The 14,833-nt window shown below is 34.0% G+C and overlaps 1 protein-coding gene across 1 annotated transcript in view; it reads left to right on the top strand.

Annotated features, from left to right (window-relative positions):
• Positions 1–10,073, top strand: part of ASZ1 (ankyrin repeat, SAM and basic leucine zipper domain containing 1) — a 112,055-nt gene extending 101,982 nt beyond the window's left edge. Inside the window, exons 7-10 of the mRNA XM_019654762.1 lie at positions 4,116–4,230; positions 5,479–5,584; positions 6,423–6,536; positions 9,921–10,073. Coding sequence (XP_019510307.1) covers positions 4,116–4,230; positions 5,479–5,584; positions 6,423–6,536; positions 9,921–10,073 — 488 coding nt within the window. The remainder of the gene's footprint in view (positions 1–4,115; positions 4,231–5,478; positions 5,585–6,422; positions 6,537–9,920) is intronic.
• The last annotated feature ends 4,760 nt before the right edge of the window (positions 10,074–14,833 follow it).

The raw sequence follows: 14,833 nt of genomic DNA, 5'->3' as shown, positions 1-14,833 counted from the left end.
CATAATTATAGTACAATATTGAAGCCAGAAAACTGATGTTGGTACAGTCCACATAGCTTATTCGTATTTTACCAGTTATGCATGTACTCATTGTTATGTATGGGTATAGCTCTATGCAGTTTTATCATGTGTAGTATCATATGACCACTGCCATAATCAGTACACCTAACAGCATTACACAGGCTCCCTCATCCATCCCTTCCCTCATCCCTAACCCCTAGCAACCAATAATTTGTTATCCATTTTTTAAATGATGTTATTTCATGAATGCTACATACATGGAATCATTCAGTACGTATCCTTTTTTGATTATCTTCTTTTCAGCCAGCCTAATTTCCTTGAGGTTCATCCAAGTTATATCCTCTAAAATATAATACTTACAAAGGCAGTAATATCATCACTAGTTAGCCTGCCTAAAAACTATAAACATTAATTAAACACACGAATAATAAATTTCCACACCATTTTAGAATTTAGAGAAATCTTCCAGGGGATAATTTAGATGATCCAGGTTTCTTAAAAATTTTATTGCAAAGTTAAATTATTTTCCTTTTTCTGAATATATTTCCTTATAACAAGATTTATATTCAAAATAATACCTTATCATCGTTTCAAAATAATATAGCTCTTAAACATTTGAACACATTGTGAAGGATTTCAGTTGTGAGTACTGAAAATGAGCAAATCTTGAATTACTTAGTTCATTTTCTTTACTTTTTGAATTTATTGTTTCTATGAAGGAATACTCTAAGTTCTACATGACTGACTTGCAAATTAAATTTTTTAATGTAACTCTTTTGTATGATGGCAGAGTTGCCTGTATGAATTTACTTTGTGAGATTTAATAAACTTAAAGAATGTGCAGAATCCTGAATGGTTTACTTATTAAAACTGCTGAATTTTTTAAAAAATAAAACTGGCAGATATATATTTCAGGAATTTGACCTTGTTATTAAATCACAGACTCTGTTTACATGCTGTTATGGAAAAGGTTTAACTTCCCATTCGTTCAAAGTCATTCTTTAAAGAAGAAATTAGTCATTAAGTCATAAGAAAACTAACAGCAAGAAAAGTTGAACTGATTGATTATAATCTGGTAATGTCACTTCAACAATTTACCTACTGATTCATTTTAAGATACTTTTCTTCTATGTGTTTAAATTTTCTAAAATAGTCTCTTTTACAGGAACACATGCGCCATGCATTTACTTTTTTCTACACTTAGTATGGTTGCAGAATTACAGAATGTAATTTACAAGTATTATAACCATTCTTACTTATTTTGAAATATTTTGAACAGCAATAGTTACGTTTTCATTCATGTCTTGACATTTTCAACAGTTTCTGCCCACACCTTTTCTCTGAGCTATCTGACAGCTACTTGAATATATCAAAGGCTTCTGAAAATTATATCCGTTAAGGAAACTGTTTCTCCTCCAAAATGAAAAATCTATATAGATAACAGAATTCTATATAAAAAATATATTGTTCACATCTATTATTCATAAACATTCTAAAATTGGACAGCAAATATTTAACATCAGGGGAGCTGTTAAATTACTTTGCACCAATACAATTATTTTATTTTGCCATTTAAATTATTTTGAGACAATGTCATGGGAAGATACTCATAATAAGTATAAAAGGCACAATTCAAAGTGGACTGTGAGATATAATGCCAGTTATATATATGCATATGAAAAATACTGGAAGAAAATGCGGACTATAAGAAAATATTTTGGAGGAAAATAGTATCAGTCATTATCTTTGGACAAGAGCATTGGGAATTTTAATTTTTTTAGATATTCTACACATTTTTTAGATATTTTTAGATATTCTACAAATAGTATGTATATTTGGATAAATTTTATCCTAATACTCGACTTCCATTTTTAAAATATGGCCTGTTGTGTTAGCTTATACTATGTTATGCTGCAGTAACAAATAACTTCTAAATCTAAATGACTTTTAGTTACAGTTTCTTTCTTTTTTGTTTACCGAGTTTATTTCTTGACCACCTATAACATGGTCAGCTGCCAGTGGCCCTCCTCCTCGTTATTATTCTGAGCAGGGGCTGGAGAAACAGCTCCAACCAGGACACGCTGCTCTTGTGGCAAAGGGAAAAGAGATGTGGCACTACCAGTCAGTGGCTCTTACAGCTTCTGTTCAAAAGTTAAACGTCACTTCCAGTCATATGTTCTTTGCCAGAACTCGTCACAGGCCAGGCCTTATGTCACCGGGGCATGAAGTATAATCCTCTGGTAGAGAGGAGCCTGGGAGTGTTTGGCTTCGTGGAAAATACATGATAACTTAGTCAGATGATAGCCTACCATATGCCATATCTGCTTATTTGAAGCCTTTAAATGGATACAGAATGATCAGGACTACCATGGAAAGGTCTGTATGGTGAATGCTTGCATGACTCTGGGGTGGAGAGTGGGCCACCCATTCACACGGTGTGTGATGAATGGCACACTGTACAGGTGTGTTTTTTACCATTCGCCTACATATGTATTTAGAGGCTCTGAACAAGATCTATCACCATTTTCCTCTCATTCACTAAGGCTGATTTTGTTCATAATATTACTGGCTTATTTGAACTAAGTTGTTAACTTATCGGCCTTACTTTGTTCAGAGTAAGAGTTTATAAGTTTATATAAACTCTATTTCACGTAACTGTGGGTGAGTGCCTATCTAGAATTATGTACCTGCTCTCAGCTGACATTTTGAATGACAGTGCTCAATGGATCTTAATTTCCTTGAGCAGTAAAATACACACAGGACATTCATGAGTTACTCTATGAGTAATTATTCTTTTTATTGATAAATAAAATTTGAGTATTTAAAGAGCACTAAGTGTACCTTATATAAATATTACATAGAAACAAAATTAATATAAGTAATGACTGTTGTCTTGACAGAAATATACTCAAGTTCTTCTATTTTTTATATGGTAAAGATCAGAAAGAAAATGGAATGAAGAATTATATTTGTTTTGAAAAGGCCTTTATAAATACCACTTTTGCTAAATAGAACAAGCGCTTATCTAAATTTTTTTATTTCAGTTTGCTTTTATAAAGCAACCATCAAACACTTTTCATTTTTGGTGACTTGAAAAAAAAATATATATATATATGACTTTATGTTCATAAAGTTTAAAGTATTTTATATAGACTGTTTCTTTTTCAAGCAAATAGCTAAGAAAAAAAGGCTTGTTTTAAATTAAAATACTATGTAAGTCCCAGCAATGTGTCTCAGAGGAAAGTTTGCTGGTAAGTTTCATTGGAGGCTGACCTTGTTATGACCTTGTGTGCTTGTTAGAACCTTTCCCCCAGAGAGAGCATGAAGGAAACTCTGCGTAGTGTAGTCAGAACTTCTACCTGAGAAGAATTGCGTGTGGACTCAGAAGTACCTTTGGTCCCATAGTAGTAGTTTTTGTGTGCCTTTTGAGTATAGTAGATGCTGCTAAATGTCCCTCCAGAAAGGTCACTTCACACATTTGTCCACTCTTGATATGAATGATTTTAATTGTTGTCATTCCGCTGGAAGGTAACACCTTATTTTATTGTAATCCCATGTTTATTATCCATTTAAATTTCATTTTTTCTTTTTCTCTGAATTACATATTCATATCCTTGGTTCACTTTTCTGTTGGGTTGAATAAGTTTCTGTGTAGCTTTTACTGTAAATTGACTTCTGTCACTGAAACTAATCTAGCCACCAGTGTCTCTTCATTGCCAGAATCAGTGGATTTATCTTAAATACTTCACATGCTTGACCTTTTCCTTATTCTTGAATCCATCCCTTTCACTGCCTTTCGTAACAGACCTTACCTCCCGATTTTTTTCTTCTGAGGCTGCTTTTCCTTTGATAGCTTTTTTGTTCTACCTGTCAGCTCTCCCTCTTCACATTCTGTGTCCCTTTTCTTTGTGGTCTTCTCCATGACCATAGTTCTGATTTCCACTGGTGATCAAATTACAGGTGCCTCTAATACTGCTGTGGTTTGTGCCTACATTCACAATTGGTGGAAAGACTGAATTTATGTCAGAGGTTAATGAAAATAAAGATGTAATTTTTCCCCGTCTAAGTATACCAGCTCCTTGAATTCTGTCTAGCCTCTAAAGCCTGTGATCTCCAGGATAAGCACCCTTACAAGACCGACATTTTCTCCTGCTTACTGGCTGTCGTCATCTACATGTCTCATGCCATTGCCATCATCATTATAATTAAGTTTGTTTGAATGCCATCTGTGTTCGAGAGAAAATGCTAGGTGCTTTTCATACATTGTCCCTTTCAGTCTTCCTGACAGTCCTTGTATCTCAATTTGAGAGCTATGGAAATATCTGGCGGAAGATTAGCCTTGCCCAAGACCCTAAGTGTGGAATTCAGACTTCGGTCTTCCTGACTGGAGTCTGTGTTCTTAGTTATTATGCCATAATGTTTTGTCTTCACCTCACTTTCTTCCCTACCATCCACCCCTAAACTCGTTTCTTTGCATGGTGGTACCTCCTTCTACTGAAACCAAAAAACTTAGAATCATCCTAGATGCTTCCTTTTCTTTTACATGCAGCCCATCACTAAGTTTTACAGTTTATTCTCCCAGATGTTTCCTAAACCACCATTCTACCCTTCCCCCCAATCAGACTGACACGGCCAGATCCTTAGTTTAAGCTTCCCTTCATCATCTCTTAGATGGATTAGCTTCCTAATTCTCTCTACTTCCTCCTTTGTGTTCCTTTAATTCACCACCCCCAAAATAAGCTTTTTCATACAAAAAAAAATCTGATTTTCTACTTCCTTGTTTAAAATCCTTTGATAGTACATTATCAAAAAGATAAAATTCAGTTTCTTAGCATATCACAAAAGTTCCTTAAATAAATGGTTATATCCAGCCTCTTTTCCTCCTACTTTCTCATAATGGTGCGGTAGTTATAGCTCGGTGCTCTCCTACTCCCGTACTTTTGCACCTGCTGTTGTCTTCATCCAAAATCCCTTTTCTTCCTTTCCTACCTGATGAACTTAATCTAAGGCCCCAGACTTGGTTCAGGTTCTCTCTCTAAGCATTACTAATTCCCTAGTCCCATTATGCCAAGTTCATTACCTCTGAGGTTTAGACAGCAGCATCTACCTTACAGAGTTGTTGGGAGGAATTAAAAGAGTAACGAATGTAAAATAATGCTTGCAGTGCCTTCACATAGTAAATACTCAAAATTGACACTTTATATTTCTTTGTATGTCCCTGTGAATAATGATTTTAGAATTGTCTGCCTCTCATCCGGAAATTTGAGATTCTCAAGAGTGGAGATTCAGCTTTTTTTGTATACTCAATGCCTATTTCAATTGCTAATACATTTAAGCCACTCTGTAAATACTTTTTAGAGAATCTACTAAGTGTTATGACTAGACATTGAGTAACTAGCCTAATAGAATGAAGTAAATTGCTCATATTAGTGATTCCTGCTTGTTTTCTCTCTTTAGTGGTGATGAGTTCCTCAACTTTCTTCTGAAATTAAACAAACAATGTCGCCATTTAATAACAGCTGTACAGAATATCATTACCGAGTTGCCTGTAAATTCTCACAAGGTATTCTACAAAAGTTACTAAATGAAGAAAGTATGAATGCTGAAGAACATTTCAGAAAAGTCAGTGATAATTCAGTCAACAGTGGTTATCTGGTATAATTGTATCTTCTACAAAAGCATATAAGATCTAAATAAGTCAATGTATTTAATATTGCTCTTTTACATAGTAATTAATTGAAAATCTTTTTGTCTTCTATACCACAAGAAAAGAAAAATAAGTCAGACTAAAAATTAAACTGATCGTGTATTGAACTTACCATTTGTTCCTAAGGAAATTTAATTGTTTAAAATATAAGGTGACAGGAGACCCAAGTGAAAGTTGAAACAAAACAGTGTGTCGAGTGTTATTAAAAACTATATCAATATAAGGGTTTTTAATGAAGGAAATTTTAAATACAGAAAGTATAAATAACCTGTAAAAGCAAACTTATTTTGTAGAGTTTTTCATGGATTTGGCTTTAGCTGTTTGCCTATAGTGAAAAAATTTTAATGTACTTGTTTTCGTGTGATTTTTATATAACACTATCATGGGAATCATGTCATTCTTAAAACTTTCATGAATTTATTTCTTCACCATAAGTATTATTAATATTAGTCTTCATAATGTTATATATACTTTATTTATTTGGTAAATGCATTCAGGAAACTAGTTAGACTATTTGTATAAAATTACTGACTTTTTGGCGTCAGGATTTATCCTGAACAATCCTGAAAAAAAAGAGCATTTGCTCTTCAGTTAAATAATGTAATGTTTGAAAGTGTTGTATAATTTTTGTGGCTATAAAGTTGTGTAAGTTGTTTTCTGTTCTTTAAAATGTAACCTTTGAAAATATTAACAGATAGTGCTCGAATGGGCTTCGCCTCGGAATTTTACTTCAGTTTGTGAAGAACTGGTTAGTAATGTTGAAGATTTGAATGAAGAGGTCTGCAAACTAAAGGATTTAATTCAGAAGGTATATATTTAATGTAAAAAGTGGGGGACATAATTTGCAGCATTGTATGTTAGACGATTAAGTAATTCTGACTAAAGCAATTTTAGCTCCCACTAGACAGTAGAAAGGAGGACAGTTTCCAAAGGAACAAATATACGTAGGAAACAGACTTTGTTGGTCATTTAAGAAATGCATACTAAAAGAACAGAGATTTGCATCTTTTAAATTAGCAGGGAGAAATGTATTACTCTACTAGAGTTCACCAAACCGATACTCTCGTGTGAGACTGCTGTCACAGCCGCTTCCAAAAACATTTTGGCAAGATGTGCCAAGAACGATAAAAATACATTTTTCGGTAATAGTTTAATAATTCCAAAATTGTATATAGAAGTGTCCTCTACTATAAGAATGATTAAATAAATTATGGTACACTTATTTTGGATAATGATATGCAGCCAGTTGTAAACAATAATGAAAATGAATTATCAACTTGTTAAAGGTATGAAGTTATATTTGTAAGTTTTACTTATTTGTAAATGTGCAGATAAAAAAATTACCCAAATGAAAGTTTATTAGTTCTGTTAATGAGGTAGGATTGTGGATGAAATATTCCTTCTATTTTTTAGACTTCGTACAATATGTTTTACAATTTCACTTTTTAAAAAAGTGTGGGCTTTTTTAGTTCTTGTTTCTATACTTATATACAAGTATATTTCTAGATTCAAAGACAGGTGATTTTCCCCCCATTAAGAAAATTGGCTATAACAAAATCTAAATAGGGAACTTTTTTGAAGATAGGTAGTAAAGGAAAACTTGCACTTGACTAAAAAATTCATTTCCGAGGTCTCCAAGTCTATTTAATATGTTTGATATCTATAGTATTTTAAAATATATAATGTGAACGTTAGATTTGCATTAAATTTTTATAGTATCAACCCATAAGTCATTTAATATTTTCATTAATATTTTTTCATCAAAAAAGTTTCCTCAGAATAAATTTTATACATCGTCAAAGTAATTTGTCATTCTAGCTGTTAACATATGTTCAGTCAAAAAGAGTCTTTTTAAAAAAATGAGCAGAAAATTGTGAAGTAAATTCTACAAAAAAGTAGAATAGACATTTTAAATGGGGTAAATGAGAAATTGCTTCAAAGTTCTTTTAGAAGATAACTCCAGAGAAGAGGCTTCTTAGAACTTGTATTATCTCTGACATTTATTCATTCAGCAAACATAAGAGTGCCTGCTGTATGTCAGGCAAACTGCTACACAGGCTAGGGAGAGCCTGAGCTAGCTGACAACATGTAAATGATAGCACTGTTCATCTTCACTATCCCCGGCATCTAGAATTAAGGGAATATTTTATTGATTTCACTTAGTAGGGTGTTTTTCATGGGAATCCAAGGGAAATATGGAAGGATTTAAGTAAAGATACTTCCTGTAAAGCATCGACCTTTAATGTGTAGTATAGGAAATTCCCTAAGTCATCTTTGTCTCATATTGGTAATTATTTGGTTTCTTCAATATGAGCTAAAAACATTTGGGCGTGGGGGTTGGGGGGGTTAAGAATTGGGATGAAATGAGAGAGAGAGAGAGAGAGAGAAAGAGAGAGACCAGATTTTCTTAAAGGAGTGAAATTAAGAAACTGCTTTAGGGGTTGGCTTTGACTCCAAAACATAAATAGTTCAATCAGTTACCATAATATGTATTTTAATAATGTGTCCTATCAACAGAAATTGTAGCTTTCTCTAGCTAAATGGAAGGCCTTCTTTCGTGACATTCTTTACTTGAATCTGTACATTTCTATGTAAGGACTAGCCTTGAAAACAGTCACTGGTTTATAATAATGGCAGATACAGTTCTTTGAGCAGGAAAGTTAATTTTGGAACAAGCTAGTGCATTGGGTTTTCTGGATTCATCGTAAACGAGTAGTAATCACCATAATGTGATTTGCTTTAAAGATACTGTGAAGGCTTCCAAATTTGCAAATATGCTATCGTGCCTGTTTAGCTTATGCTATTTCAGAGTTTACCAATAACTGAAGGGGATTTTTAAAAAGAACCATGTGAGTTATCATAGATGAGTGAGTGTATGGAGGTAACAGAGAGAGGGTGGGAGAGGTCAAAGCTAGACTTTAGCACCACATCACTCTCTTTCAGACCAACATACTGACATGCTCCTGTCAGAAGGGTCATTCTAAGTAATTGGTTAATAAAAGGAATGATTGTGTCAGGACTCAGTAAATGGGGCATCGGTGTCAGAAAGGAATCTGTGGCTGAATGAAGCCATTTGGAAGTTAGACCAAGAATACAGTATTAGCGACATTGGCATTGAAGTCCATTTTTGCTATAAATTTAGAATTAATTTTGCAAGCTTTTGAAATTAAATATTTACACTGTAGATTTCAGAAGTAGTTACTCTTGCTGATGTTGAAAGTGTTCGTCACCACTCTAGCACAGGATGCTTCTAGTAAATATCCCTCTATAAATGTGCCTGATTGTTTTTAATCTTTCAGGGATCTTTGGTTTCTGTTCATTCTCCCTTTTCTGCCTCTCCCCCAATAAGTGTCCCCTCTCCCCTCTCCCGTCTCCCCCTGCTCCCTTTCCCTCTCCCCGCTTTCTCCTCTCCCCTCTCTCCTCTCTCCTCCTCTCCTCTCTCTCTCTTCCCTCTCCCTTAGGCGCCCCTCTCCCCCTCTCCCCTCTACCCCACTCCCTTCTCCTCTCCCCTCTCCCCCCTTCCCTCTCCTCTCCCCTCTCCTCTCTCTCTCTTCCCTCTCTGTTAGGCGCATGTGCACAAACACGCAAGTTGGGGGACCTTCTTTAGTGAGGAAGTTCTATGTGTGGGAATTGAGAAACTGACTGGGTCATGTACTTTCATTGCTGAGAAGCACTAAAAGAACCACTTAATTTTTTGTGATGCTTGTTTCTGCAATTATATTGAAATAAAAGATTAAACTTCTAGCATTAGCATCAAATCTTGCAGTTTTTATTAAATTTCATGTATTATAGGTGTGCTAAAGAATGGTTAACTGTTTTGTAAGAAATCAATTGATATTTAATACAGAAGGAAAAAATAACAATTGTCATTTCTTATAGGTCGAAATAGGAACTTTAACATTAAAGGAACTTTATTTCATGACATAAAAGCATGATATGAAAACATAATAATCTATGAGAGCATTTATTTTTAATGGGAAACTAATGATTTACTATAAATGGCTCCTGGTGAAAGAAAGGCTGTTTCTCATGACATACGTGTTCACTTTAAATGTTCCTTGGGAATCTTGTATTGGCTACATCTAAACCAATGTACTAATATGAGTATAGTATTATCTTTTTAAAAATCAAATATATTTCTATTTTAAGTGTACTATTCATTAATTATTTTTCCTCCTATACCAAATATCAGTTGCAAAATGAAAGAGAAAATGATCCAACTCATATACCATTAATAGAAGAAGTATCTACATGGAATAGTGGAATTCTGAAGAGGACGGCTATTGCAGTATGCGGGGTTGGGTTTCTTCTCTTCATTTGCAAGCTAACTTTGCAGAGAAAATAATCTTAATATTTGTTTTGAGTAATGTATGTATATCTTATTCATATTACCTAAAAATGTTGCTTTTAACCATTTGTGGCACAACATTCTTTACCAATGCTTCATAGGAAATATTATAACAGCGCAGAGCAGGAAGTTTTTCTTTAGTAAGTGGTTTGTCAGTTTGAGTTAAAATATAATTTGTTATATGTTTATGTTAATTTTGATCAAGCAGTAAGTTATAAGTGATTCTTAAGTTTGATCCTGTGACTCTAAATCACATTCAAAATAAAAGTTTTGTCTAATAGTCTTTGACATCTAAAAAAGTGTGTTTATTTGTGACAATGAATCTTTCAGAATCTGTAAAGTGTTCATAAATAGCTGCTTTTTAGTCCCTATTTTCCCTTCCATTATTATGTAGGAAAGAATTTCTTACTTAATTTTTTAGTTATGTAACATCTTTAGGAAATTATTAATTTTGAAAGTATTCCAGAGATGTAATAGATAAAGATAAAATGTAAAATTTTTAAATTATGGGTTAAACACCTAGGGAAAATATTTTAAATATAAAGTAAAAACAGAAAATGCAGAGAATAATGTGGAAATCACAAAATACATTAGAATTTTTTTATCTATTGTACTTACTGGGAACATATGACATGTACTATATGAAGCATTCCATTCTTAAGGATGTTATGAAAATGAATGGCATTTAGCATATAATTTCTCATATCAATCCAAAGAAGTAATACACAGTTTCTCTTTTTATTCAAAATCAAAATAATATTCAGATTTTAAAAGTGATATTAATAAAAAGGGCAGGCCCAATTTAGCAGGGAACATAGTAGTTAAATCTGGCTTGATTTAGTACCATAACTTAGAACAGATTCAGTTGATCTGCAACTATTAAAAGGTAAACATCAAGCAAAGGAAAAAAACTGTGGAAAGGAAGAACAGTTGTGGAACTACTATTCGTAGCAATTTCTGCTTTTGGTTATAACAGAGCAGCAAGACTCGAATCATCATTCTTTTTCTAAGAATATACTCAACCATGTATCATTGAAAAGATTTGGTGTCTGACATTTTAACCTAAGTGCCACAGCAAGACATGTATATTTTCAGATAGCCCTCATTTAAATGGGTTCAAGGCTTAAAAACTAAACTGGAATATGGATAGGAAAATAGCTTTCTTTTAACACAGATCATGTTTCCCTACTAGCACTTGCTTAGGTAAATAGAAGATGTTTAATAAAAGGCGTTTGGTTTTCTTTTAAAAAGAAAATTAGGAAAATAACAGAAATACCACCTGATTATCTACTTACAATAAATAATCTTTTCACCTTAGCTCACCTGAAAGATGATCAGATTTCTCCTGTTGGCTGGATGGATCACTGTTTGTCTTTTTTTAGCCAAACCAAACTGTATGCATCTATCAAATATTAGGATAAACTATTAAAATACAAATTAATAAAGTATTTGCTTTCTGAAAGGACTTATCACAGAATCCCTTATAATAGTGATCTGTCCTATTAGCTGTTCAGGGGAAAGAAATACTATAAAGTCCATTGCATCTGCATATACTGCATGTATTTTTTTTATTCCCTTGACACACAGTATAATCTTCAAGATTACAAACTGAAAATAAGTAGGGCTGCACTTATTGTGATTAAATTGTTTCTTCATGGTACAGTATCAGTAGATTAAATAAGATTTTCCAAATGGTTTGTTTGATACTGGTTATTTTATCTAGCCTGTAAGCCTCTTCCTGCTCTGATAATTTGACTTGACTACAGTGCTTTACTGTGAGGCAGTATCACTCCTGGAATATTAATTCTTTTACAAGGTAGCTCAGTACAAATCATTTTTCTCCTCTTCTTCAAACAAGTTCCATAGAGACCTCCCTAAAACCACAGATAGAAATGTCATAAACCAAGTTTTAATTCTATGTACTTGAAAGTAGTAAAAGTTTTTTACTAATATTTAATTTTTAATTAGTTGGGATTGGATATTTCTATATCTTTGGAATTCAGATAGTCCATTATAAGCACCGGTTGGGGTGCAGGTATCTTTCAAAGAGACGCATGCTTACTTGCCACTATTTATTTGACTGTATAGAGAATTTTATTGCAAGAATTTTTTTATGACTTCACAGTATGCTTATTAGGAGGAGATGCCAGGAGAATTTCTGAGGTTAGTCAAGAGAATAATTGCTAACAGGAATTATAATCACAAGGCTGAAAGACACCCAAAAGTAATTAGAATGTGTAGCGAGGAGAGTGAACTGAATCTATGAACAACAGCCAAAGAAGAGAGAACTAGAGAGAAATCCTTACAGTGACCATGAAGTAAGAGAGGAGAAGGAGCATCAAACTAGCCTGATAGGTTCTCACACGTGAGGCGCTTTGTAAGTGCTGTTTCAGCAGGAACCCGTCACACATGGGAATTTCCGAAATCATGGGATATTTAAATGCTGCTGGATGTAAGGGGACAAGTGAGGGGGCAGTTCTTCTGGTCAGATTCAGATTCACTTTCTCAAGAGTTCTTAATGCATTTGCACGTCAGAAGCAATCCCGCTCTGCCTGCCACTCCTCCAGAGTGGCAGCTTAGTGCTGTCTGCACTCGGCTCCATTTCCCTGGTACAGTCACTACCCTTTCACTGGGCAACTCTATGCTTCTCTGCCCTCAGACTCCTAAAACTCCTCCCATCTCACTCCCAATGACAGCCCTGCTCCCTGTTGCCCTGGGAAACAGGATCAGTTGAAGAACTTCCACAGTGGGTTTCCTTGAGTTAAGTCAGCAAACTGTTTTGTGTAAAGGGCCAGATAGTAAATATTTTAGGCTTTGCAGGCCATGTGGTTTATGTCACCACTTCCTAACACTGCTGTCGTAGCACAAAAGCGCTTGTAGACAATACATAGATTAATCGATCTGGCTGTGGTAAATACAGTTTATTTACAGAAAACAGGTGGTTGCCCATGAAGCTATAGTTTGCCAACCTTAGTCTAGTATCACACAATTAAAATGGAGTTATTTTTCATTTTTCTCCAGTCTGACAGTCTCCGCCTTTTGATTGAATTGTTTAATCCACTCACATTCAGTGCTGTTATTGGTATATAATTGGACAGAAATATTAATCAATTTACTTTTGTTTTTTATATGTCTCATATAGAAAAATTTCTGATAATTTTTCCACCATATTTTTAAGTAATTTTCTTAGTGCTTGCTCTAGGGCTTACCATACGCACCTCAATTTTTAAGAATCTACTTCAGATATATGAATTTAATTCTAGTGAGATACAAACACTTTAGTCCTATATAACTCTGTTCTGTCTTTCATCTTTTGTACTACTGCTATGCGTATTATGTCTATATATGTTACAAATCTATACAGTTATTTATATAATTTTATGTCTATTAAAGAAACATGAAAACGATCAAGTTTATACTTATAGAGTTTTATTTGCATTCTTATTTACCATTTCTGGCTCTCCACTTGTTCGTGTGGGTTCAGGCTAGCATCTGGTGTTATCTCTATATCACCTCTGTACTCCAACACAACTCTGCTCCCACTCACCTCCTTTGTGCTGTTAGTTCCAAAAGTAATACATTTCTATCAGTCCCAAGCCCAACAATACAATTGCACACGTATTCCTTTATACAACTGCTTTTTACATCATTAAGAGAAGAAGAAAGATGCATTTATGTTGTCTTTTACAATTACCTAATTACCTTTACCACTGCTTTTTGGTGTGTGGATTTAGACTTCCACATGGGTTTACTTTCTGTCTAAAAACTTTACTATTCCTGGTTAGGTGGGTCTGCTAGCAATTAGTTCTTTGTGTTTTTGTTTATCTGGAAATCTCTTTTCTTGCCTTCATTTTTGAAAGAAAGTTTTTATAAATGTAAGATTCTAGGTTGATAGCTTTTTTGTTTTTTTTCTCTTTCAGTACTTTGGATATGCCACCTTACTACTTTCTAGTCTCCATATTTTTTATGAGAAGTCAGCTGGTGACCTCATTGGGGCTCCCTTGTACATGACAAGTCGTTTTGCTACTTTCAAGATTTCCTCTTCATCTTTCAGTATTCTTACCATATGTCTGGGTGTGAATCTCTGAATTTATCATTCTTGACGTTCCTTGAGCTTCTTGAATGTGTAGATTAAGGTTGTTCAACTGTGGGAAGCTTTCAGGCGTCATTTCTTAGAATGTTTTTTCTATTCCTTTCTTTTTGTCTTCAAGTTCAGTGATTCTTTTTTCTGCCAGTTCAAATCAACTATTGAGCCACTGTAATGAATTTTTAATTTTAGTTATTGTTCTTTCAACTCCAGAATTTCCATTTGGGTTTTTTTATGACTTTTATCTATTGATATTCTCTATGATGAGACATTTTCTTTATAACTTCCTTCTTTAAGCATAGCTTACTTTAGGTTTTTTAATGTATTTATAATGGCTTCTTTATTAAATATGGCATCTGGTGCCTCTCACAGTTAGTGTCTGTTGCCTAGTCTTTTTCTTGTGCATGGGTCGCACTTTCCTGTTTCTTTGCCTGTCTCATAAACTTTTTGTTAAAAAGTGGATATTTTTAGATATCCAGTTTAGCAATTCTGGACAGTAATTCCTGTCTCTCTACCCTCAAGGAATGTTTTTTATTATTGTTTGCTTGTTTGTTTGTTGAATGACTTGGCTGGACTATTTTAGTAAAGTCTGTTTCCCTCACAGTGTGACCCCCTGATGTCACTCCTCAGAGGCTGCAGTCTTGGGCAGGCACAGAGTTACCTGGGATTT

The sequence above is a fragment of the Hipposideros armiger genome, unplaced genomic scaffold (assembly GCF_001890085.2).
Source record: "Hipposideros armiger isolate ML-2016 unplaced genomic scaffold, ASM189008v1 scaffold_230, whole genome shotgun sequence".
NCBI lineage: Eukaryota > Metazoa > Chordata > Mammalia > Chiroptera > Hipposideridae > Hipposideros > Hipposideros armiger.
Note: the sequence above shows the minus strand (reverse complement) of the source record. Positions and strands in the feature narration are given on the sequence as shown.